Genomic DNA, 24,503 nt, shown 5'->3' on the forward strand with positions numbered 1-24,503 from the left:
GAAAGTCCAATATACACTAGAAAACATGTAGAGCCTCACAAATGCAGGTTGTGCCAAATAGCCTTTATATGGCACTGTAAATAGTACAGGTTTTGTACATGCCTGTGCTTTTTACAAGTCATGTAAAGAAAAAAAGCTTTTGCAACAACTCCCTGAAGTCCTGTGAAAAACTAAGTACACTCTGTGATTCAGTAGCTTGTAAAACCACCTTGAACAGCAACTTAACTTGAGGTAATCATTGTGGAGAAGGGCCCTCTCTTCTTTACAATGTTGCTTCACTTTAATGAGATTTTCAGGCACTTGTGGGCAGCTCTCTTAAGGTCGTACCACAGTATTTCAGTTGGGTTGAGGACTGGACTTTCACTGGGCCAAAAGAGTGCCTTGATTATTTTCTTTTTCAGTCATGCTGCTATGATTGGGATCACTGTCCTGTTGCACAATCCAATATCAGCTAAGCATTAGCACTGGCTTCACATTTGACTCTAGAATACTGGTATACAGAGGAGCTTACGGCTGACTCAGTGGGTGCAAGATGTCCAGGTTCTGTGGCTGCAAAACAAACTTAAATCATCATTTTTCTAGCAGCTTTCTCCTGGCATCCCTTCCAAAATAAAAAGCCATAGTTCAGTAATTTTCTATCGAATTGTTATAGACTTGCTAACATGCTGACTGAGGTTTGCAGAGACTGATGTGTTTTTTTTTTTCTTTTTAGTGCATTTTTAGTGTGGGATTTGTAGACAACTGCAAAATCAAATATATTTTTATTTGTTTCTTATTTGAGATCAAATAAAATTAAAGGTCCAATCATGCAATCATCTTGTTATGCATGTTAGTGAGCTTAGTGGGCTCAAGTTGATAGCAAGCGGTGTCACGTATCAGCAATTTAACATCAGCATTATTATCAACCCTCTCTGTTAATTGAAAATGATAACTTGTAGGATTCCTGTTTACAGAATGGTAAACTAAACATAATCTGCAAGTGTAATAATGTACAGAAAGTATCAGCCTTCTAAATAAAGGCACTTCTCCACTGTTGATTATGTACATTATATATTGAATGTGCATAAAGTTCTATAGAAAGATGCTGTGTGTACTAGAAGAATGAAGAATGTTCAGATTCTCCATGATTGTCATTCATAAACAAAGACAAAAGCATTTAGAAACTTGTAATAACTGTTTGAGCATGTGCTAAGTTTGCTGTATGTTTGATTTTGTAGCTGTTCTCTTTATGGAACACTGGAAGAGGCGACAGATGAGACTCAACTATGTTTGGGACCTCACAAGTTTCGGAGAAGACGAGCAGGTGAGATAACCCCACAAATATTCTGTATGTGTTTGTATGCACACAAGATAATAAAAGATCAATGAAATGTTACTTAAACAGCACTTTTTTTTTTCAAATATAACTGCTTTTGTTTTTTTGTTTTTGTTTTTTTTTGGGGGGGGGGGGGGGGGTTGGTGATAGTAACATGTCTGGCCAGTCAATGAGAAGAGTGTATTCCTGTTTAAGAATCTTTAAAATGCATTTAGTAAATTATAACAACACTTATTGTTACTTATTATTTATCATATCTATTAAGTAAGTAACTTTTGTACAAGTTCTCTTTTTGTGTGAATTATACTGTGTTAGCAATTAAAACCACTAATTCAGTTTTTAAAAGAACCATATTAACTACAAATCCTACAGACTGAACATTTTGCATTATGAACCTGTTTTCCATTTCAGGATGCTAGAAACAAACAAAAAAAACAATAAGAAATTAAAAATGTGAACAGAAATACACAGAAAATGCTGGCATAATTTTACATTGAGAGAAATTCTATCTGGCAGCCCTCATTCTTATAAATCATCCCCATGGTCAGTGTTAGCTGATCTTGGATCAGCATGAAACTCTCCTGTTTAAAGTATTTGATGTAAGTAATGAAATTCATTTAGTTCCATATTATTATTAATAGTAGTAGTAGTAGTGGTAGTGGTAGTGGTAGTAGTAGTAGTAGTAGATTATTTTATCATCATTTCAAATGCTGTAACAAAAGAATTTGCCAAATATGGGATAAATAAAATAACATATCATCATCACATCATCTGACTGCTTCTTTTATATGAATAGCAACCGAGGATAAATTTGCCAAAAATGACTTAAAAAATACACTATGTTGCCAAAAGTATTCACTCATGTGCTTCACACACATATGAATTTGAGTGACATTCATAGGGTTTGATATGATGTCGGCCCAGCCTTTGCAGCTATATCAGCTTTAACTCTTCTGGGGGGCTTTCCACAAGGTTTAGGAGGTTTATGAGAATTTTTGACCATTCTTCCAGAAGCATATTTGTGATGTCAGACACTGATTTTTTTGAGAGAAGGCCTGACACACAATCTCCCCTCTAATTCATCCCAAACGTGTTCTATTGGGTTGGGGTCAGGACTGTGCAGGCCAGTCAAGTTCTTCCACACCAAACTCGGTCGTCCATGTCTTTATGGACCTGCTTTGTGCACTAGTGCACAGTCTTCTCCCCTCAGCCCAACCGGTCATGGCAGATGACTGCCCCCCTTCCCCCCCTGAGCCTGGTTCTGCTGGAGGTTTCTTCCTGTTAAAAGGGAATTTTTCCTTCCCACTGTCACCAAGTGCTGCTCATAGGGGGTCGTTTTGACTGTTGGGTGTTCTCTGTATTATTGTAGGGTCTTTACCCGCAATACAAAGTGCCTTGAGGTGACTGTTTGTTGTGATTTGGCGCTATATAAATAAAATTGAATTAAATTGAATTGAATTCATTTTGGAACAGGAAGGGGCCATCCCTAAACTGTTCACCCAAAGTTGGGAACATGAAATTGTCAAAAAGTCTTGGTATGTTTAAGCATTAAGAGTTCCTTTGCTTCCAGTTTGTTATAATTCCACTAACAGTTGGCAGTGGAATATTTAGCAGAGAGGAAATTTCACAACTGGGCTTGTTGCACAGGTATCATCCTTGTGTAACTAACGTAATGGCTGCGGTCAGGATATTTTCCTCTGTTTCTGCTGTGCATTCTGTAGTGAGTCAGCACGAAGGTTCCTGCACAAACATTTAAGCCTCTCACATCAGCGCTGGATGTTTTTTAAAAGATAGTGAAGATATTGTAATACGATTCAATGCGATACCATACGATACAGTGGGCTTCATCTCATGTCAGCCTTTTTGTTTTTGTTTCTGTAATTCTCTAAAAGAACATGTGAATGTTTTTATCTTGAGACACACTGACTGCTCACTGATTTCTTCTTTATGTGTTTCTATGTCTTTATTGTATTTCACAGGAGGAGCATAAGGTTTGAATCTGACTTCTTTCTGAGTTTACTCTTTCCAGCACTAATCTTTTCTCTTTTAAGGTGTTTAACAGTCTGTCTGAGGTCTCTTTACTTCCCATCCTCTTTGTCTCTTTGCTTCAGTAAAGTGTCATATCTCTGGCTCCTGAACACGTGGCCTCTTGGGCTGATCAACACAATAGTCTTGCCACATCTAGGACACTTTACTGACTCATAGCTGTTAAGTCATCTTACCTTTGACATTCATTGTTTTTTTTTTTGTTTGTTTGTTTGTTTTAACTGTGCTTGACAGGTGGAGAAACAAGGGTTGGGGATTATATTATCTAGTTCTTGAATTTTGTTATTTAAAACAAAAAGATAAATGGAATGATGGTTCAGTGTAAGTGAGGAGATTTTTGGCATCGTGTTTGATGTTCTTTAACAAGTCTTTGATTTAGAGACCCCTTAGATGAAGGAACAGGTAAGATTTTATTTTATTTTGTTTTTGTTTTTTTTTTACAGAAGCTGCCAGTTGATGTTTGTTTAGACAGAGACTATTTGTGATTGTTATTAAAAATGATACCATACCACCTCCACGTTTGTGCCTTGGTTGATTAAAGCACGAGTAGTTAGGGGGCCATCCCTCTGTCAGTGGGATGTTATATCCTAGCCCAAAGAAGAAATCGATATTGAGAGTCAGAGTAAAATCTTTGCATATAGTCACTGATTAGAATCAGCAATAAATCCAGCTGAAGGTTGTGAGTGTTTGCTTGTTGCATGAGAAGGTGAGATAAGAACTAAGTGAAATCAAAGTAGCAGGGCAGAAGTGCCCATGTACAGTACAACATGATGCAGCCCTGTCAGGGGGGAAGTGCTTGGAAGGACCCTGTGAAAGACACTCATCATTAAGAGCAGGAGTGACTCCTAGGACGGGTCACGCTGAAGTGGATATCAGTACAGAACAATTCAGGAACCTTGAAGTGCAAATGGCTTGATTATCAGACTTTCTCGATGCAAGTCTCCAGGTTATTGTGGCAGTGGCGCAGTGGGTAGGCGTTCGCTTTGCAGCTGGACGGTTGCCGGTTCGAACCCCTGTCTCTGCGCTGTGTTGTGTCCTTGGGCAAGATACTTAAACCACATTGCCTAACGGTAGCGCCGGTCAGATGCTCGTCTCTGGGTGCTCGTTGTGTGCCTTGTGCACACAGTGACAATAAGTTGAATCTAACATCTATTGAGTTCAGTTAAAGTATTAGTAGATCCACATAATGCAGAATTATGAGCTTCACATTGCTGACCCTGATCACCCTTTTTGATCACTTTTAGCCCTGGTGGGACTCCAGTGGGCATGTTGGCTGAGAAGAAGGTGTTACGTCAAACGGACACAAACTTGCTAAAATGTGTCTCCAAAGTAGATCAAAATAGAGAATCTCAGCTGTACTGTATGTAAGTTATATGTCAACATTTTAATAAAGCAGGTTTTCAATTAATTTCTGGTTAAATATATCTAAAAAAAAAAAATCCAAGTAGAATTAGTTTAAACTCTCACAAAAAAATCAGCTTCATTCTGCACACTTATGACCAGTTCTCGCTTGCACAAGTCTCCACTGGACAAGATCATCATTTTCTCCATTTCAGAAGCTTGCTCTTGTCTCTTTTGTTGGGTCTGCCTGCCTGTACATCAGCCTGACGCGTTCCTCCAGCCAAGACACCGTCTAACTCTCAGCTTTGTTTTCTAGCGATGCAATTTCTCTTTACACGCAGCTCCTCCTCAGTCCACTGGGTACACACCCATTCAATTCTGGTTGCATATCACATTCCTTAAAATATAAACACGTATTTCTCACCATTAAAGGAACATTTCAGCATCACTTCATGGAGATTTGTAAGTTAAATGGTTAACATCTGGATTTAGGAAGAAGGAACAAAAATTTAGAACAACCCCACACTCAGAAGAATTTAAGCCTCTTTATGTTCAATATACATCTTCTGACCTTAGCAACATTAATCATCATTATTTATTAACCCCACAAAATGTCATAGACGTTATATAAAACTTGACATCGTTTTTTTGTGGATTCATAAATATACTGTCTCTTTATTGACCTGAAAATATGATAGATTGTTGGGGGTTTTTCCACCTTAAAAGGTGCTGTCATTCCACTACTCACTGCAGCTGAACTAGGCTAAACACACAGACAACATTAACACTGTAACTGGATAGATCTGTGCACCAAACTACAAGTTGGTTTTACTTTAATGTGCTCCAGTTCTTTCATGGTGAGTTGATACATTTCTTCCTTTCTTGTGCGGTTGTGCTGAAACTTAATCACAAAGTGCTTATTTTGCAAACCTTCCTGCCACCAGGCACTTGAACTCAGTCCTGTCTGCATTCTGAATGCCCAGTGGGATCTTTTCTTGCAAGTTTAACATCTTGCGTTTTTAGATCTAACAGACACTTTGTACTATCAATAAAAGTAACAAGCAAACTAATTTCTCTTCCAGGACCACAACCGAGCTGAGTACGAGTTCCGGGTCACGCAAAAGAAAGCGAAACAGGAACAGTCGGGCATGATGGTAATTATTTTTTATTTAAAATTAGGCTGAGGAAAATAAGGCTCTTCAGATCAGAGTAATTAGTCTTTAGACTAATTCTTATGAAATAATTTATTATGATTTAATATAATACTGTTTTATTCTTAATCCTAGTTTATTTGCACACACACACAGTTCAGTGGTTATTATTGTATTCTAACAGTGATGCTCTGGTTTCTTCCTACAGTCCAGAATCATGCATGTTGGGTTCACTGGTGATTCTAAATTGGCGTCAGGATGCGACAAATTGTTTGACTGCTTTTCTAACTACAGCTTTATTGGATCTAATTGGTTAATTATGATTAATTTAGAAATCTTTGCTCTTGAAGAAAGATAACCAAAGAAAAAGGGACTGCTTTCAAGTTGGAAGGATGCAAATGTTGATTCCAGTTCTTCGATATTTTGTTTTGTTCCAAGGTCACATCTTCCTTGTCATCCCATATGCAGTCATCTGAGCATCCTGACCCAGTTTTCAGTCACTTAAATGTGGCATTATAGCTTAGGGCAGCATTAGCTCTGCTCCACTGCAGCCATGGATTATAGTATGTTTATTGTATGTACTTTGTGCAACTCTGCACAAGGCAGCGTATGAATGGCTGCCACCGAAAGGCAGAAATAAGGCTGTGGGAGCAGAAACACATCAACAGGACAGCTGCTGATATGCTCCATTAATGCCCGTGTGTGTGTGTGTGTGTGTGTGTGTGTGTGTGTGTGTGTGTGTGTGTGTGTAGGATGACAAGGTGAAGCTGACCTGTACAAATAGACTGCCTGCTTACATAACTGTTGTGGCCATGATGGCTTTCATGGTGAGTATCAGCAGCCTGTCCTCAGCGTGACATAGTGAGCCAAAGAATTTCTAATGAGCCTAAATCCCTTCGGATTCTGAGATGTTAATAAATAAAAGAAAATGAGAACATAATGTTTCAAGATCTGAACTTTAAAATGAGGTTACAATAGTGTGCTTTGTCACAAAGTGAATGAAAATACACAATGCATTTGATTTCATGTTTATTTCCTCCAAGGGCTGATAAATGCTAAGTTCAGAACTAACAGATGATGATCTTTTTCTGTCAGTCTCAAAGACGTTGGAGCAGCTTTGCACCTTTAGCTGGTGATGAGCGCCACTTCCAGTGTTTAATCCCTAAACACAGGTTATTGTCCTGTTGACGTGGCCTCTTTATGCAAACTTCTCTACTGAAGCCAAGTTTGTTTTGGCACTTAACAAACGTATGTGCATTCACATAACAGGGTCCTTAGATTTATGAGGTCATCAAACAATTTAGCCAAGTAACGCCTGATAGGGTATTTTATAATCATGAGGAATGAAATGGAGATGCTAACTGATCATGCTGCTGTATGAAGTTGTAGGAATTTAATAAACTTTTCCTCCACAAACAGCTGGAATCAAGAAATTAAACATAAGTGCCTGAAGACCCACATTAAGGCTTCCTCCTATTTGCCGATAACCAGAAAATTCTAGGTTAGATGTGTAGGTGTTTGCTGTAGCATGTCAACACACCAAGGCTGCCTGCCTACATGCATGCTTCCATGGCTTTCAAAGTTTTAATTCACTTAATTTAATCTCATCAACTCTAATACCATATTAACACACTAGACATAGGTATGGTATATGTTGCACCAAATCAGGGGTAGCATATGTTACATGTATGTTGTAAGTCAAATGGCCACTGCCAGAGTGACACCTACATTGTGTGTAAAGCCTCTGTCTTCATTGTGTAAACTGTTGGTTTGAATTCAGAGGTTTGGTGAGATCAGACATCTTAAGTGGGTTTTTTCAAGTTTCCTCCCACAATCCACACGTGCATTTTAGGTAAAGTGAAGTTTTAGGTAAAGATGTGAAGTAGATAAAGTGCTTAAGGAATAATGCACTATGTGATTGTATGGCTAAAAGTGCCTCTAAAAAAGGCTGCTCCATTAAGTAGAAAAACTTTTGCACTCAGCATCATTCCTTGGAAAAATCAGTGTCTTGACCCGCTTAAAATCCAAATAAATTTTACATCAGCAATCTTGTCAATATCATGGAATATATCATAGTTTCAATACCATAACTCCATCAGTTTGTCTAGAGGAAAAGAAATAAGCACTGGTATCTTGGATGTTTTGTTTTCTGATAACTCGATGGATAAAAAAACAGAAAAAGTGCATTTTGGGTAAACTTTAGAGGCTCTGATCTCCATGTTGAATTGAACCTAGAATTTGAGGCTTATGTTATAGCTCTGATTCCTTCTAACAAACAGATGTAATCATTTTTCAGCACTCAAAAATTTGAAGCCTCAGTGATTGTCTGAAAATGTTTTAAATGATACTCTGATAATGTTCTGATAAATTCATCAGTGTTTTCTCTCATGGTGTCCACTCTAGACAGCGGCTTCAATGGCTTTGAGAAAACTGAGGTGTAGCCAAAAGGCTAGAGCTGTTTGTTTTTTTTTCTTCAATGCAGGTGGAGCTAAAGGTAGAGCACAGGTGAATTTATTTATTAACCTCCTGAGACCTGAGCTCCTCTTTGCGAGTCATTTTTAATTTCTCCTAGATATTTGTGATCAGATGGACTCATATATATATATATATATATATATATATATATATATATATATATATATATATATATATATAATATATGCTTCCTCTTTGAACAGGAAGTTGTATTTCATTACATGGTTGTTACATACTTTAGTGAAAAAAAAAAAAAAATGTCCTCTGATGTGGACAATGGGATTATTTTATAGCATAACACAACAAACTCAACAAGACTTAGTAAAGTATAAAACGCTGTTGAGCAGAATGAAATGGAAGGTGCAGCAAAGCCAAAATGTAATGTCCCCATATGTGGACGCAGGGTCTCAGGAGGTTGAAACAAATTTGGAAAAACACACTTAATGTTCTTCTGCCTCTTGTCTTTTAGATAACCGTGACATTTGTCATAGTCTTTGGAGTCATCCTGTATCGGATTAGCATTAGGGCAGCGCTGCACATGAGCAGCCACCCTGTAGTGCGGTATAATATCCGAGCCACGGTCAAAACCACTGCTGCCATCATCAACCTCATCATCATCATCATCTTAGATGAAATCTACGGTGCCATTGCTCGCTGGCTCACTAGACTGGGTGAGACAAATGTCACCGACATTCTTACCAAATGTCATTTTCTTTTTTTTGCTACAGTTTGTAGTAATATTTGTATCCCATGCAAAAGGAAGAAACTTTAGAACACACAGCAGGGTATTCATGTATTCTTTTCTCCAGCAAAAGTTTTCCAGTTACTCCTGGGGGGTCCAAATCCCTTCCATGCCAGATGAGAGATAATCTTTCCAGAGAGACTTCTTTGTCTAGCCCAGGGTCTCCTCTCAGGTTGGGTGTGCATGGAAAAGAAAACCCGTTCATACCCGAATCACCTCATTGAGCTCTTTTTTTAACGAGCAATGACTACTCTGAGCTACTGCGACATTTCTGAGCTCCTTACCCTGTCTCTTAGCCAGTGCCTTAGAAATAATGAGGAAACTCATTTTAGCCACTTGTACTCCCAGCAATGTTCTTTCAGTCACTATCCAGAGCTTGTGGCCATAGATGAGGGCTGGAATGCTTTCAGCTCAGCTCCCTTCAGCACAGCAGTCTGGTATAACATCTGCATTACTGCAGATGCAGCAGCAATCTGCCAGTTATTCCACCTTCCCAACATTTGTTTAGAGATATTTGAACTCCCATGCTTGGGGTTACAACTGTCCCAAGCATGACCGAGCTTTTTTACACAAGTAATTTGATGTCTGTTCCTGTTCCTTGAATTAATGAGGTTTAGAAATGATTAAAAAGTCCCTTGAGGCATGTTCATAAATGATTAAATGTATGATAAAAACTCCACTGGGGTTGGAGGAAACTGTCAATCAGTCACACTCCACACAGTATCTGAAGCTTGAAAAAAAGGCGTCTGGACTTGCAGTCTGCAAGTCCAGACGCCTTTTTTTCTTTCTTTCAAGCTCCAGAGACTACTATGACCTGGATGACTGAGATCCTACATAGCCACAGTCCACACAGTGTTATCACCACAGGCTAAAGATGAAAAAGTCACCAGCATCACCGAGGATGCAGGTTGCACCCACAGGGTGACTGCACCGAGTGCGGCGTTTCCCCTGATAGCTGAGAGGCTTGCCAAGATTTGGGGGAAATTACTGCATTGTTTATTTGCCGTTTATGCAACAGAAACTGTTCAGTAAACTACAATTCTTGGATATAATTTTGAGGGAGACTGCAGACAGTGAGCTTAACATAACAAACACTGAAAATATTGGAAAGTTATTCCTGATTGCATCATTGCTTGGCTGTTTTTGTGCACAGAGTCTTTGGCAGGCTTTAGAAACTTTAGAAATTATGTTTTTTTTAATGAGTAGATGTTGTTTTTAAGAGCTCTTAAGTTAAACTAACTTTTTTTGTGGACAAACAAATTGTACTAAATGGAACTGCAAATTGCAAATATTAGAAATGAACATGCAGTTGCAACCAGAAAGGTTTTTACAGGACTTTATTTTTTCATTTAATTAATTTGATTGCTCACACTAGATCTGCTGTGTGAATATTAGCTAATGAACCCATGTGTTGCTACTTTTTTCAGAGGTTCCAAAGACAGACAAGAGCTTTGAAGAGCGCCTCATCATCAAAACTTTTATTCTGAAGTTCGTCAATGCCTTCACACCCATTGTCTATTTGGCCTTTTTCAGGGGCAGGTAAAACAAAAACTTCACACATCACATTATTTCAAATAATTTTATTGAAATTTATCTGGGCTGCAATTAAATCAGATGGTATAATATGTTCCTGCCACTTTTATCCAACATATTGTAGTATGAATATACTATTCATACTAGTATGAATATACTACAATATGTGCACTGGAGGAAGGGAACATGAGCATTCTGCATACTCACTGCTTTCCTCATCTGACTAAAAGTATGTTCAGAATTTTTTTTTGTTGTTTGTTGTTTGTTTGTTTATAGGCTTGTTGGGAGGCCTGGAAACTACTTGTATGTTGTTGGATCTTACAGAATGGAAGAGGTAATTCACATTAAATATGCTTAAGAGGAGAGCAAGCGCGAGAGAGACAGCTGAGCTGGTTGTTATGTTCAGATAGCAGTGCAGTCAGTCGTGAGGATCAGATCATGCATCGTGATTAAGAGCACACAAACAGTGTCAGGTTTATTTTCAGTTTAACATGCACATATGAATATTAATGAAAAATATTTTATTTTGGAGTGCATTACACACAAATACTAAATTGAGTTTTACATTTTTTTAGTCAAATTGTCTGTGTTTAAAATGTTATGCACTTTTCACTGTGAGCTCTGCCACAGCTTGATTCCTTTCAATTTCTACATTTGCTCACTGTCTCTCCTCCAGTGTGCCCATGCAGGCTGCCTCATGGAGCTCTGCATCCAGTTGTGCATCACCATGCTAGGCAAACAGCTCATCCAGAACAACCTGTTTGAGATCGGCTTACCGTGAGTGCAAAACAGAAGCTGTGCAGCAAGCACAAATACATATTTATACAGAGATACACAGAACACAAGTTGAATGAGAGCTCATCATGGATCACAGCATGTGGGTTCAATAAGTCCCTGAACACAGTACACGCACACATTTAGTTATACTTGGACTGAGAGGAATCCTTTAAAGTGCCTGCCTGGTTTGCCTACAAATGTACCTGAAAACCAGGCAGAACATTGCTGAACTTTAAGTCTGCAATCTGCTCTGCCGTCATGTGACTGAAGTTTACATCAGCATGTTTGCTTCTTCCTTTTGTCCTAATTGTTGCACACAATTCTTCAGTGTCATGCTTATGAGTACAGCAAGTCCAACAGTAGTACATACTTAGATTATTATATCACTGTTGACAATTAAGAATCGAAGATTACCACAAAATAACTTCTAATTGTAACTACTGATAGTGAATGTCTACAAAGCAGGTAGAAAATGCATCATTTCATTCTGTTACTTGGTGTTGCCACAGTATTTGAGACCCCCACTGACAAGGAGGTTCAAATCCAGAACCTTATTGATATGATGCTAACCACTGCACCACTGTGCATTTATATTGTAGTTGTTGTTATTATGATTACTACTCGTAGTAGTAGAAGTAACTCTTCAGTTACTGAGAAATGTACAACTAAAAAAAAAGTAACACATTAAAAACTGAGTGAGGTTTAAAGGAGGCTGAATGTGTAATTTCTGTCATGGATTGTTGGAATTTGCAGGAAGCTGAAGAAAATGCTCCGCAAGAGGAAGTCGGAGTTGGATTCTGGTCAAGAGCAAGTGCTGCATAAAAAACTCTATGAGAAGGACCACCTCCTGGGTCCATTTGTTGGCCTCAATCCAGAGTACATGGAAATGAGTAAGTAACAGTTTCGTTACAGTTCAATATTTCTAATGATTTTGTTAACAAATGGAGCTTTAGGCAGCTGTTTCTGATAAATGACCCAGCCAACACTAAACTGTAGACACATTTAAAGATGAACGAAGCAAATTTAGAGTGACATACCTTTTTTGATTACTGATTAAGACCAAAAATAAAACGAGTTAAGGTCAATAGGCAGCAAGAAACTTGACCCTCTCAGTTTGGTAACCTGCACATGGCTGGTGAATCAGAAAGCACAAAATTAAATGCACATGGTATTCTTTACCAGAAATGGCTTGTTTTTCACAACTGTCCACCAGTATCAAGATTTAGCCAGTTTCTTTCTCAGAAAATTTTATTACTCTGACATGTAATTAAAAAAAATTACATGTCAAAGATGTTTCTATGTGCTTGTTGTATAAAAATATTTCAATACAGCTGAATTCTGACCTTTGACAATGTCATCTATAACAATGAGTTTCTTCATTCTGACATTCTGAGTCTCCTGTAGATGTGCTAGTGTGCTAAGGATTATTATCTAGCTAAAAGAACCACTTCAGGTATAACTTCAACTTTCAGAGAGAGAGATTTTTTCACTCTTTGATATTATGCAGAATTCACAGTGGAATCAGAGACTACAGGCTGCATTTTTGGTTTCTGTCAGTAGTATTACCAGTAGTAGTTACTTCCTCCAAACCAGCAACATGTTTATTAGATCCCATTCCTACTAGACTGTTCAAAAAAGTCTTTCCAGTTATTGATGCTTCTATCTTAAAAATGATCAATCTGTCTTTATTAGTTGGCTATGTACCACAGGCCTTAAAGGTGGCTGTAATTAAACCTCTACTTAAAAATGGTAAATGGACTAGTTCTTATATAGCGCTTTTCTACTCAGTCAGAGCACTCAAAGCGCTTATACAACACGTTTTTACATTTACCCATGCACTCCCATTCATACAAGCACTTCCATGTTTTTACTAAGCTAAGTGCTTTTTAATTAACTAACATTCACACACATTCATACTCCGACAGAACGGTCGGAGAGCAACTTGGGGTTAAGTATCTTGCCCAAGGATACATTGGCATGTAGCCTGGAGTAGCCAGGAATCGAACCGCTGACCTTCCAATCAGTAGGTGACCTGCTCTACCTACTGAGCTACAGCCACCCCAAGCCATCACTGATCCAGCTGTCTTAGCTAATTATAAGCCAATCTCCAACCTTCCTTTTCTCTCAAAGACTCTTGAAAGAGTAGTTGTAAAACAGTTAACTGATCATCTGCAGAGGAACGGTTTATTTGAAGAGTTTCAGTCAGGTTTCAGAATTCATCACAGTACAGAAACAGCATTAGTGAAGGTTACAAATGATCTTCTGACAGTGGACTCATCTCTGTTCTGGTCCTGTTGGACCTCAGTGCAGCTTTTGATACTGTTGACCATAACATTTTATTACAGAGATTAGAGCATGCTATAGGTATTAAAGGTACTGCACTGCAGTGGATTGAATCATATTTATCTAATAGACTCCAATTTGTTCATGTAAATGGGGAGTCTTCTTCACACACTAAGGTTAATTATGGAGTTCCACAGGGTTCTGTGCTAGGACCAATTCTATTTACATTATACATGCTTCCCTTAGGCAGTATTATTAGAAAGCATTGCTTTATCTATCAATGAAGCCAGATGACGCACATCAATTAGTTAAACTGCAGGAATGTCTTAAAGACATTAAGGCCTGGATGACCTCTAATTTCCTGCTTCTAAATTCAGATAAAACTGAAATTCTTGTACTTGGCCCCACAAATCTTAGAAACATGGTGTCAAACCAGATACTTACTCTGGATGGCATTACTTTGGCCTCCAGTAACACTGTGAGAAATCTTGGAGTCATTTTTGACCAGGATATGTCCTTCAATGCACATATTAAACAAATATGTAGGACCGCTTTTTTGCATTTGCGCAATATTTATAAAATTAGAAACATCCTTCCTCAGAGTGATGCTGAAAAGCTAATTCATCCATTTATTACTTCTAGGCTGGACTATTGTAATTCATTATTATCAGGCTGTCCTAAAAGCTCCCTGAAAAGCCTTCAGCTGATCCAAAATGCTGCAGCTAGAGTACTGACAGGGACTAGAAAGAGAGAGCAGATTTCTCCCATATTGGCTTCTCTTCATTGGCTCCCTGTTAAATCTAGAATAGAATTTAAAATCCTTCTTCTCACCTACAAGGTCTTGAATAATCAGGCCCCATCTTATCTCAAAGACCTCATAGTACCATATCACCCCAACAGAGCACTTCGCTCTCAAACTGCTGGCTTACTTGTGGTTCCTCGGATACTTAAGAGTAGAATGGGAGGCAGAGCCTTCAGCTTTCAGGCCCCTCTTCTGTGGAACCAGCTTCCAGCTTGGATTCAGGAGACAGACACCCTCTCTATTTTTAAGATTAGGCTTAAAACTTTCCTTTTTGATCAAGCTTATAGTTAGGGCTGGATCAGGTGACCCTGAGCCACCCCTTAGTTATGCTGCTATAGGCCTAGTCTGCTTGGGGGGGGGTTTCCCATAATGCACCCATAATGCACCCATAATGTTTCTTTTCATTTAGCTTATTTACTTTGTTTATACTCCACTCTGCATTTAATCATTAATTGTTATTAATGTCTGGCTCTTTTCCACAGCATGTTTTTTTTCTCTCCCCTCAGCCCAACCAGTCACAGCAGATGACTGCCCCTCCCTGAGCCTGGTTCTGCTGGAGGTTTCTTCCTGTTAAAGGGAGTTTTTCCTTCCCACTGTTGCCAAATGCTGCTCATAGGGGGTCATTTTGACTGTTGGGTTTTCTCTGTATTATTGTAGGGTCTTTACCCACAATACAGAGTGCCTTGAGGCGACTGTTTGTTGTGATTAAGCGCTATATAAATAAAATTGAATTAAATAGTATTTAAGGTTTTTACAGTGCAATATAAAGTTCCTCAAGATTGACATATGTTTGTGAAATGACACTACAAATATAACTGAACTGGGGCAGCAAAGCAATCCCAAACCATTTCCTCCATCATCGTTATAAGGTTCTTGCTGTGAAAAGATGGGTTTTGTCTACAGAAGTGGCTGCTGTAGCTAAAGAGATCTGGCTTCCAATATCCAGAATACATTATTCTAAAATACTTCTGTTTGATGTTAATTAATTGTTTGTTTTTTCTGTTCTTTTTGGACAGCAAAGGCTCTTCCTGGCATACCTATGCAGGATAGATGTTTACAATATCTTGTGTCAACACAAGATATTGCTCTTTGACAAAAAGGTTTACTACAGCTACCTACAGAGTGCAAAGGAATTTAGGAGATCTTGGAGACTATGCATCAAACAGTCTGGTCTTGGCCTGAACTAGCTAAAACAACTAAACCTGACCAAATTGTCAGTGGTTTGAAATATGTGTCACTTGCAAAATATTTTCTGACAGTAAGACTTATTCTAAATAATTCCAATCTTTTTAAATAACTTACCAGACTTTTAGGCATCCAAAACTTCTCTGAGGGTCTTAGAATTTAAAAACCACATGTAGAATAATAATATGGCAGGCTATTCCATTTTGTCGAAATTTTATTGCAGCAACTGAAAATGACTGACAATGACTGGTATGGCTGACAATCGGTTGATGCAATACCTACTTGGACGTCGCCCAGATTAACAAGGTCCACGTCACTTGTTGAGAAACCAGGGCATACTGACGATAAGTGGGCTACTGGGACAAGGATATGGCACAAATGGACAAGAGATGAGAATCGGGAACTCTTCAAATGCTACTACACAGGTAATTCCAGAGGATGTGGGGCCTATGGAGTCTAACATCCAGACTGACATCAAAACAACTAGTAGCTCAGAAGACTGACGAGGTACAACACAAATGCTATGGCAAGGGGAAGCCAGGATGACAGGTCGGCGTGGAGATATAATCATCCGCACAATCCGAGATTCGGTACCAAGCCCCAATAACAACTGGTGCACTGAATGCCAGAGCCGCTGACCTGAAAGATAAGATCATGGCTAAGTTGGAAACCTAGACGCCCCGAGGCAGACTACCCAACACTATGTGAAGTACCCTCTCAAAGTCTACTAAAAGATGTGAATACAGTACTACAGACAATCCCTACTTTGACCATCACTGAAACCAATCAGTTCATCGATACCACAGCAACAGAGATCCTTGAGATGCTTGGCTATATGATGAAGACTAGAGACTAAGATCAAGTTAGGCAGCTATCAGAGCTGCAGAATGGTGTGATGAAGAAAGGGGTGCCTAAAAAGTACGACAAGCTTTCCATAGGCTGAAGCCTTATAACTTCCTTGGCTTACCGCTTGAAGAGGTATACCAGAGAGATGGAAGCCAGGAGAATAAACCAGATGTTCTGAACCATGCAAGGTGTACTCTGTGGAAGGGGAACAATATGAAACAGCACCCCCACCAAGGCTTGAGACGGAGCAACACTGAAAGAGCATATAGGAGAAGGATGCAACACACACCACCAATGCTCAGTGGTTAGTGGATCTAATAGCAGACCACAGCAACCTGCCTGAACAGGATTCAGTGACAATCACAGTGGCAGACATCCAAAAAAGAGTCTCTAATATGAAGAGTTAAACAGCACCAGGCCCTTGACATGTTTCATACCTACTGGCTAAAGAAGCTAACTGCATTCCATGAGTGCCTGGCAGCACAAGTAAACCAGCTGCTAAGAGACACCCGAAATGGCTGGCTGAAGGCTGGACGGTCCCAATCCCTGAGGATCTCCAGAAGGGACCGGTCCCATCCAACTACTGACTAATAACCTGCCTTAGTACAATATGGAAACTCCTGTCAGGCATCATAGTGGCTAAGATGAACAGGCATATGGCTCAATACATGAGCAGGGCCCAGAAAGGAAACACAAAACAATTGATTAAATCTGTACTTTTGATCTGTCCTGGAGTCTTGTTGTTATTGCTGCAGTTGATGGCACAGCAAAATCGAGCACCTGTGGTGTTCATTCTCACAGACATTCAGGAAACTTTCTGACACTCTATGCAAAATACACTGAGCCTAACACCACAGAACAGGCAACTACACATGGTGGCCTTGGAAATCACATGATTTGCCGGGGACACATCAAAATGCAAGTCGATCAGTCTCCCTTAATGTCTTGTCTCTGTGTAAGACTGACCAACCTGTGTACCACCTGGGTTGATTACAAGAAAGCCTATGACTCAATGGCTCACAGCAAATATTAGCAATCTTCAGCCACCTTCTCTACATGGATGATATTAAGCTGTATGTCAAAAATGAACAAGACATTGATTCACTGATCCACACCATTAGGAACTACAGCAATGACATCAGAATGTCATTTGGACTGGAGAAGTGTAGTCAGTGTTACATCTGCTGCGGCAGTCAAGGCAGAGGACCCCAACACAAGACCCTCTAGGCTTGAATAATGTTTAACTTAAACTTTATTAACAAACTCAAAAATACCAAAACTGGACAGGAGCCAGCTACACAAGAAAACTTGAAAAACTTGAAATACAGAACACACGTCAGGCAAGGCTACACAGACAAGGACACGATGAGGAACTAAACAACACTGAGACCTATAATACACACACTAGGAAATCAGTGGAAACAACAGGACACAACAGGTGAAACCAATAAAACTAATAACACAGGAAGCAAAACACAACACAAAGTGAACATGGGACTTGCCAAAATAAAACAGGAAGTGAGCAACCAAGACGCACATGCAGACTTAACAGAACACGAGGAATAACAGACACAAGAGACACCACAACACAATGGAGAGAGACTAAGAGGAAACTAGACTAGAAGGCTAGGGGAAGGGATACTAAACAGACAAAGGAGCACAAAGACACGGGAAGACCAGAACACAGGGAAATCAAAATAACAAGATACAAACAACTAAAACCGAGGACAAAACAAAAATAACAACAACCCGAGAAACTAAAAAGCAATAAAACTAAGCACAACCAGAAATATGCAACAAAACAGTTCATCACTAAAGGAACTCAGAACACTGGGCCAACGGCCCAGGACCATGACAGTCAGGTGTTAACAAAGAGAGGGAAGGTAGTCAGAACTGAGGCTGATTGCACTACCAGAAGGCAACATTGCAGACATTGAGGACAACTGCAAGTACCTTGGAATCCCACAGGCAAATGGGAACCATGAAGAGAACTGCAACCGCCACGTACCTGCAGATAATAAGACAAGTCCTGAGGACTCAGTTGAATGGGAAGAACCAGATCTGGGGAATCAACACTTACACCCTGCTGGGATAATAAGCTGGCCAACGGAGGAAACAGAAGCCACTGACATCAAGACAAGAAAGCTCCTTACCATCAAGGTTTCACCCCAAATCCAGCACCCTGAGGCTGTACTCTAAGCAGAAGGAAGTAAGCTAAGGACTAGTGGGTGTCAGAACCACTATCCCGGATGAAACAACAAAGATCCATGAGTGCATCAGGAAGATGACCACAAATGATCATCTGTATACCATTTATAGCCTGTTTTTTTTTTTTTTTAATTATTATTTGTTTGTTTGTTTGTTTGTTTGTTTGTTTTGTTTTGTTTTTTTAAGAAAGATTTATTCAACTGCACTCACCAGTCACTGTGTTAGCCTCTAGAGGGGGAACAGGGTATTCTTTTTGGTATGTCTGTCTTCTGTAATATTGTTAACAAACAAGCAAATCAAACCAATTCAATTCATACTGAATTTGCACAAAAGATGGCCGGTTTTTTGCCTTAATTGGGTTAAGGTAAAAAACAAAAAAATCCAGAAAAATTGAAAAGAAATTTCCCCATCTTTGGCTCTCTGGAGTCCATGGACACGCAATTACATCAAAATGACATTGTTGATTCAAGATGACGTAGCAGCTGGATATAGCCTCAGTGAGTCTGTTTGAACTTGAAAGTGCAGACTGCAAACTACGTAACAGTTTTTAAATTGTTATGAACCAAACGTTTAAAAGAACCCTAAACAGGATAAGTGGAAGAGAACGGATGGAACATGAAAGTATGGATCCATCCTGCTTTGTATCAGTGTTTCAGGCTATTGGTTGTGGTGTGGGGGAGATTTTCTTGACACACTTTGGCCCCCTTGGGTACCAATTGGGCATTGTTTAAATAATACAACCTACATGAGTACTGTTGCAGCTGGTATTCATTCCTATATGACTACAGTACACCCGTCTGATGGCTGCCTCCAGCAGGATGAAGTTCCACGTCCAAAGCTGAAATTATCTCAGACAGGTTTCTTGAACATGTTTTTGCTTTATTTATTTATTTTTTGTTTTGTTTTTTAAAGAAAGATTTGATCAGACACTCACGAGCAGCACTATAATTACTGTACTCCAAAGTGACCAGGTCTCAATCAGCAGAGCACTTTTAGGATGTGGTAGAACAGGAGATATGCATCATGGATGTACAGCTGACAAATCTGTAGCAACTGTGTGATGTTGTCATTTCAATATCGATCAAATTCTCTGAGCAAAATTTCCAACACCTTGAAGCATTCTGAAGGCAAAAGAGGGTTCTAGCAAGATAAGTGGACAGTGGGTATGGGTACAACATTCATAACCTGATTTTATAAAATATTTAATTCTGAAAATTAATAGTTCAGAGGGCCAATAGCTACTAATAGTGATTGTGTAGTGATTTACAGAGTGATATTAGCAAAGGGATGTGTAATATATCATCAAATTATTTTGAACTTTTATCTAATATTCTGTCTTATACTGGTAATGTGTATAAATTTCCATATATTTAAATGTTGTACTTGTCTTGGACTTAAATTACAAAACTGACTAAAATGAGATCAATTTGTAAAGAGTTTGCCTTTAAAAAGTAGTTTTATGTATTGTATATTTTTCTTGACTTTATTTTTTATTTGCACTTTTGGCCAAATATATTTGGTCACATTTCCATTGAAATCTTGATTTTACCCAGTGAAGGTGAAATGCTGAATGTTGTTGGTCTAGATGTTTGGTCGTGGTTGTTGCTTTTTTTTTTTTAAGAGAGAAGTTATTTTTCCTAATTTCTCATGTATTTTTTTTTTAAGTCATCCAGTTTGGGATGGTGACTCTGTTTGTGGCTTCCTTCCCTCTGGCTCCACTCTTTGCTCTTCTGAATAACATCATTGAAATTCGCCTGGATGCCAAGAAGTTTGTTACGGAGGTTCGCAGGCCTATTGCAGTTAAAGCCAAAGACATCGGTACGTGCCCAGTATCTCTGCTAAAATCACACAAATCCTTCCTAGAATTAATCCCCTCAATCCAGCATTTGGAGTGTGGCCTCGGGGCCAGTGTTGACCCATGGTAACTTTTCATATGGGAACAAGTTAAAAAATTACTGCTCATCTAAAAAGTACAAGAAAACACCAACATAAAGTGTCATTCCAAAATAACATTACAGTTAGTGGTGCTCATTTGTGTATTTTTCTGTTGCAATCTTCAGTCATATGTTGGCTAATTAAATTAGCACTCAGTTGTTAAAAGTTTGAGAACTCTTGGCCTTAGATGTCCTCGGCAGCATTGCCTCCATTCGGGTGAAAGGAAGAGCTGAAAATAAAGAGACGTGCAATAATCTTTGTGCCTGTAAAATGTACATGTAACTAAATGGATTTATACCTCAGTGTCAGCTCTCGCACTACAAAACACAAGAGAAAGGGCTGTCAGAGGTCATTCTAGCAGCCTACTGAAACTGTGCCATATATATATATATATATATATATATATATTTGATTTACCTTGAGATCCTCCATTGTAAGTGATGAGCATACAGAAGAGATGAAGGGACAGTGGCACTAACCAAACACCTGTATACTGTACAAATGACCATTAGTGGTAGTGACAGTACAATATGCAGTAGTCTCCCTTTCTTGCCGAGAATACTAATGGTATGTACAGGTGACTTTTACTAAAAGGTCCTATACAGTGCCATGTACATGATGGAGCTGCTGTTTTCTCTTAATTAACAGGTATTCTGTCTGTCTGTCTGCAGGAATCTGGTACAACCTCTTGAGGGGCCTCAGCAAGGTAGCAGTCATTGTCAACGTAAGTCCTTTCTATCAATTTCTGTGGTTGTACTTCCAATAAAAAAAGAGAATGAATGCCAAGGCTGTCCTAGAAAATGATCTTCACTAGGAGAGGACTGTCTGAACCACACTAGTACCTTGTCTGGGTAAATCTGGACTTTTCCAAACCCTCTAGAACTTTGACAGTGGGAAGTGCAGGTGGCTACGACACATGCATTTCAGTAAGCACCAGTTACACAACCTTCCATGTTAGAAGAGGAAGGTGGCACCTTATGTTTAAGTAGTGAGATCTACCATTGGCAGAATTAAAACTGCATGTGTTAGCAGGGCCAAATTTAATTAGAATTTTAAAGCACACTATACCCTTATGAAGTGAGATTGTTAAACATATTTGAAGACAGTTACTCTAAAAAATTAACACACATTTATTTTAGAATTTTACATATATAGCAAATCAAAAGTTTTTTTTTTTTAAAGCCTGTCATGTCTGGCAGTTTTCACAATCGGAATGATGATCCGAATGCTCTGGTGTACCAAACATTTGCTTTTACAAGAATAGCTCTGTAAGTTTTCAATAGGCTACTCTTGTTAATTTTTGTATTTAAATTTTATTTTATTTATTTATGCCAGGCCTGACAGGTAGAAAGGAAAGGGTACAAAAAAAGTTAGAAACCAAAAAAAAAAAAAACAAAGGGGAGAAAAAGAATCAAGAAGAATCAAGAATCAAGATGGGGAAATTGCAGTTAACAGAACATCCATCCAAAACAAAAACATAACACAGACAGGGGGGGACAGATGTCTGAGGTCATGCAACCATTTCACAACGGCGCTACCTTTAGCAGAGAGACAGAAAGAGATACATTGGGATAGTTAGGTTCAAAAAAATCATCTCATACTGTGTTCATAAAGAACACCTTACGAGGTTCCAAAAAACACCTCAGCAAAAAGCATATTGCACATATAAAGCCGGGATAGCAGTATGGTGGGTAGGGTCAGGGTCAGGAGGGGACGCAGACGGAGACGAGAGGGTGGGGGCATTGTGGAGCCCAGATGCCAGCTCCCAGGCAAACAGTTTGCTGATAGTGATGGAAGTTCATCAGCAGCCTTGGTACACCAGATCCAGCTTCACAAATCACAGAGAGGGCTGAGGGGGATAGCGGCCTTCACACATAGTTCTGGAGAGATATGATTGCCAGCCAAGGCCGGCTAGGGAGCCGAATTCTGATAATGCAGGTGTTGTTTTGGAACAGGCTGCTTGTTTTTTCAACAGCCTTCAGTCTCACTGGGAAACCATTCAATAAATCCAATAATCCAAATTCATTAGTTACCGTCCTCACTGAGCAGAACCGTACCTTATCTCCAGATCGAACCCCTCTCACCTGCTACTCCCCAAGTCTACGGCTCAGGTTCATCAGGCTTTGAGTCTGAGTCTGTACCATTCTGGTCAGCCCATCCACCTGGGTCGGCAGCCTCTGCAGATGTCGAACTGCCGTCCAGGTTTTCTTGATTTCACGGTAAATCAGGTATCCTCCAAGCCCAAACAGAAAAGATACCGCTACCAGATAGCCAAATATGTAAGCGTCTTCCACGTCTTCCACCTCGAGGGCCGAGAAGCACACAGGTCTCCACGAGCTCCAAGAGTCGATGACGTATCCAACCGGGTCTGTTCCACTCGGACACGCAGGCTCCCCTTTCCCAGATCTCATAGTGGAAAAAATTCGATCCATGGTCTTGAAGGCCCAGTTTGCCAAATCCATATTGCTCTCAATCTTATTCTTATTCGAACAGTGTGCAAGAGACGCTCTCACAGCAAGCAGCAAGCAGGAAAGATAGGGAGGGCAGGGAGAGAGATAGAATGCGACCGTCCCCGTCAGAGGCTGGAGCAAGATAGAATCAAGATAGATAGATATAATCAGAACGATATACACACATCCACATATCTGTACACATGCATATACATACACATACATACACACAATCCTGCTGTTGCTTGCAATAATTTGTGTATGTGCCTCTGTCATGGAATGTACTCACCAATGGGGGCAAGAAATTGCAACCATGCCCCCCGTGATCCAGAGGCAAACAGGGAAGGACCCAGAAAATAAGCAGTTTAATGTACCTTGCATATTGATTTTATGAAGGCAGTAAACACAAGCAATTCTGTCCTCCAGGCCTTTGTCATTGCCTTCACCTCTGACTTCATCCCTCGGCTGGTCTACCAATACACATACAGTCCTGATGGCAGCCTGCACGGCTTTGTTAATCACAGTTTGTCATACTTTAATGTCAGTGACTTCAGTCCAGGCACAGATCCTCTGCAGCCTATGTACCTGGGCTACAAGGTGGAAATATGCAGGTAAGGTTTTGCTTTTATAAGGGTTTGGAAACTGAGACTGCTGATGTCATGAGACAATATTCACAGTTGTTATACCCAAACATCTGACTTATCGCTTACAAAAACATAATAATAATAATAAAACTTTCATATGCTAAATATCATTTTGATGTGAGTGTCTGTGTGTGTACTCTCAAAAAATTAAAGGAACATTTTGAAAACACAAAAGATTTCAATGGGGAAAAAATCATCCTGGATATCTATACTGATACTGTCTGTCTGACAGTGGGTCCAAGGATTTCATCCTGATACCTAATGGTAGTCAGGGTGCCGTTGCCTAGCCTGTAGAGGTCTGTGAATCCCTCCATGGGTATGCATCCCCAGGCCATTACTGACCCACCACCAAATTGGTCATGCTGAACAATGTTACAGGCAGCATAATGTTCTCCACGGCTTCTCCAGACCCTATCATGTCTGTCACATGTGCTCAGGGGGAACCTTCTCTCATCTATGAAATGCACAGTGCACCAGTGGTGAACCTGCTAATTCTGGTATTCTGTGGTAAATGCCAGCTGAGCTCCACAGTACCAGGTAGTGAGTAAAGGGCCCACTACAGGACATTAGACTCGCAAGCCACTTTCATGAAGTCTGTTTCTGATTGTTTGGTCAGAGACACCAGTGGCCTACTGGAGGTCATTTTGTAGGTCTCTGGCAGTGCTCATCCTGTTCCTCTTTGCACAAAGGAGCAGTAATCAGAGATAGAAGCCACTGGCATCAAGACAAGAAAGCTCCTTACCATGAACGGAGGGTTTTACCCCAAATCC

At 39.6% G+C, this 24,503-nt stretch overlaps 1 protein-coding gene across 7 annotated transcripts in view; it reads left to right on the top strand.

The window, feature by feature from the left end:
- Nucleotides 1–24,503, top strand: part of ano1a (anoctamin 1, calcium activated chloride channel a) — a 58,208-nt gene that overhangs the window by 28,489 nt on the left and 5,216 nt on the right. For 3 of the 7 annotated variants that reach the window (XM_030725138.1, XM_030725134.1, XM_030725133.1), the window contains 12 exons: nt 1,218–1,303; nt 3,295–3,306; nt 5,785–5,856; nt 6,606–6,680; nt 8,798–8,999; nt 10,498–10,609; nt 10,880–10,937; nt 11,280–11,380; nt 12,134–12,270; nt 20,370–20,522; nt 21,311–21,363; nt 23,516–23,700. In XM_030725138.1, coding sequence (XP_030580998.1) covers nt 1,218–1,303; nt 3,295–3,306; nt 5,785–5,856; nt 6,606–6,680; nt 8,798–8,999; nt 10,498–10,609; nt 10,880–10,937; nt 11,280–11,380; nt 12,134–12,270; nt 20,370–20,522; nt 21,311–21,363; nt 23,516–23,700 — 1,246 coding nt within the window. The remainder of the gene's footprint in view (nt 1–1,217; nt 1,304–3,294; nt 3,307–5,784; nt 5,857–6,605; nt 6,681–8,797; nt 9,000–10,497; nt 10,610–10,879; nt 10,938–11,279; nt 11,381–12,133; nt 12,271–20,369; nt 20,523–21,310; nt 21,364–23,515; nt 23,701–24,503) is intronic. The other 4 variants (XM_030725139.1, XM_030725136.1, XM_030725135.1 and 1 more) reach the window with 4 other exon arrangements.

Source organism: Archocentrus centrarchus, unplaced genomic scaffold (genome assembly GCF_007364275.1).
Source record: "Archocentrus centrarchus isolate MPI-CPG fArcCen1 unplaced genomic scaffold, fArcCen1 scaffold_48_ctg1, whole genome shotgun sequence".
In the NCBI taxonomy this organism is placed as follows: Eukaryota; Metazoa; Chordata; class Actinopteri; order Cichliformes; family Cichlidae; genus Archocentrus; species Archocentrus centrarchus.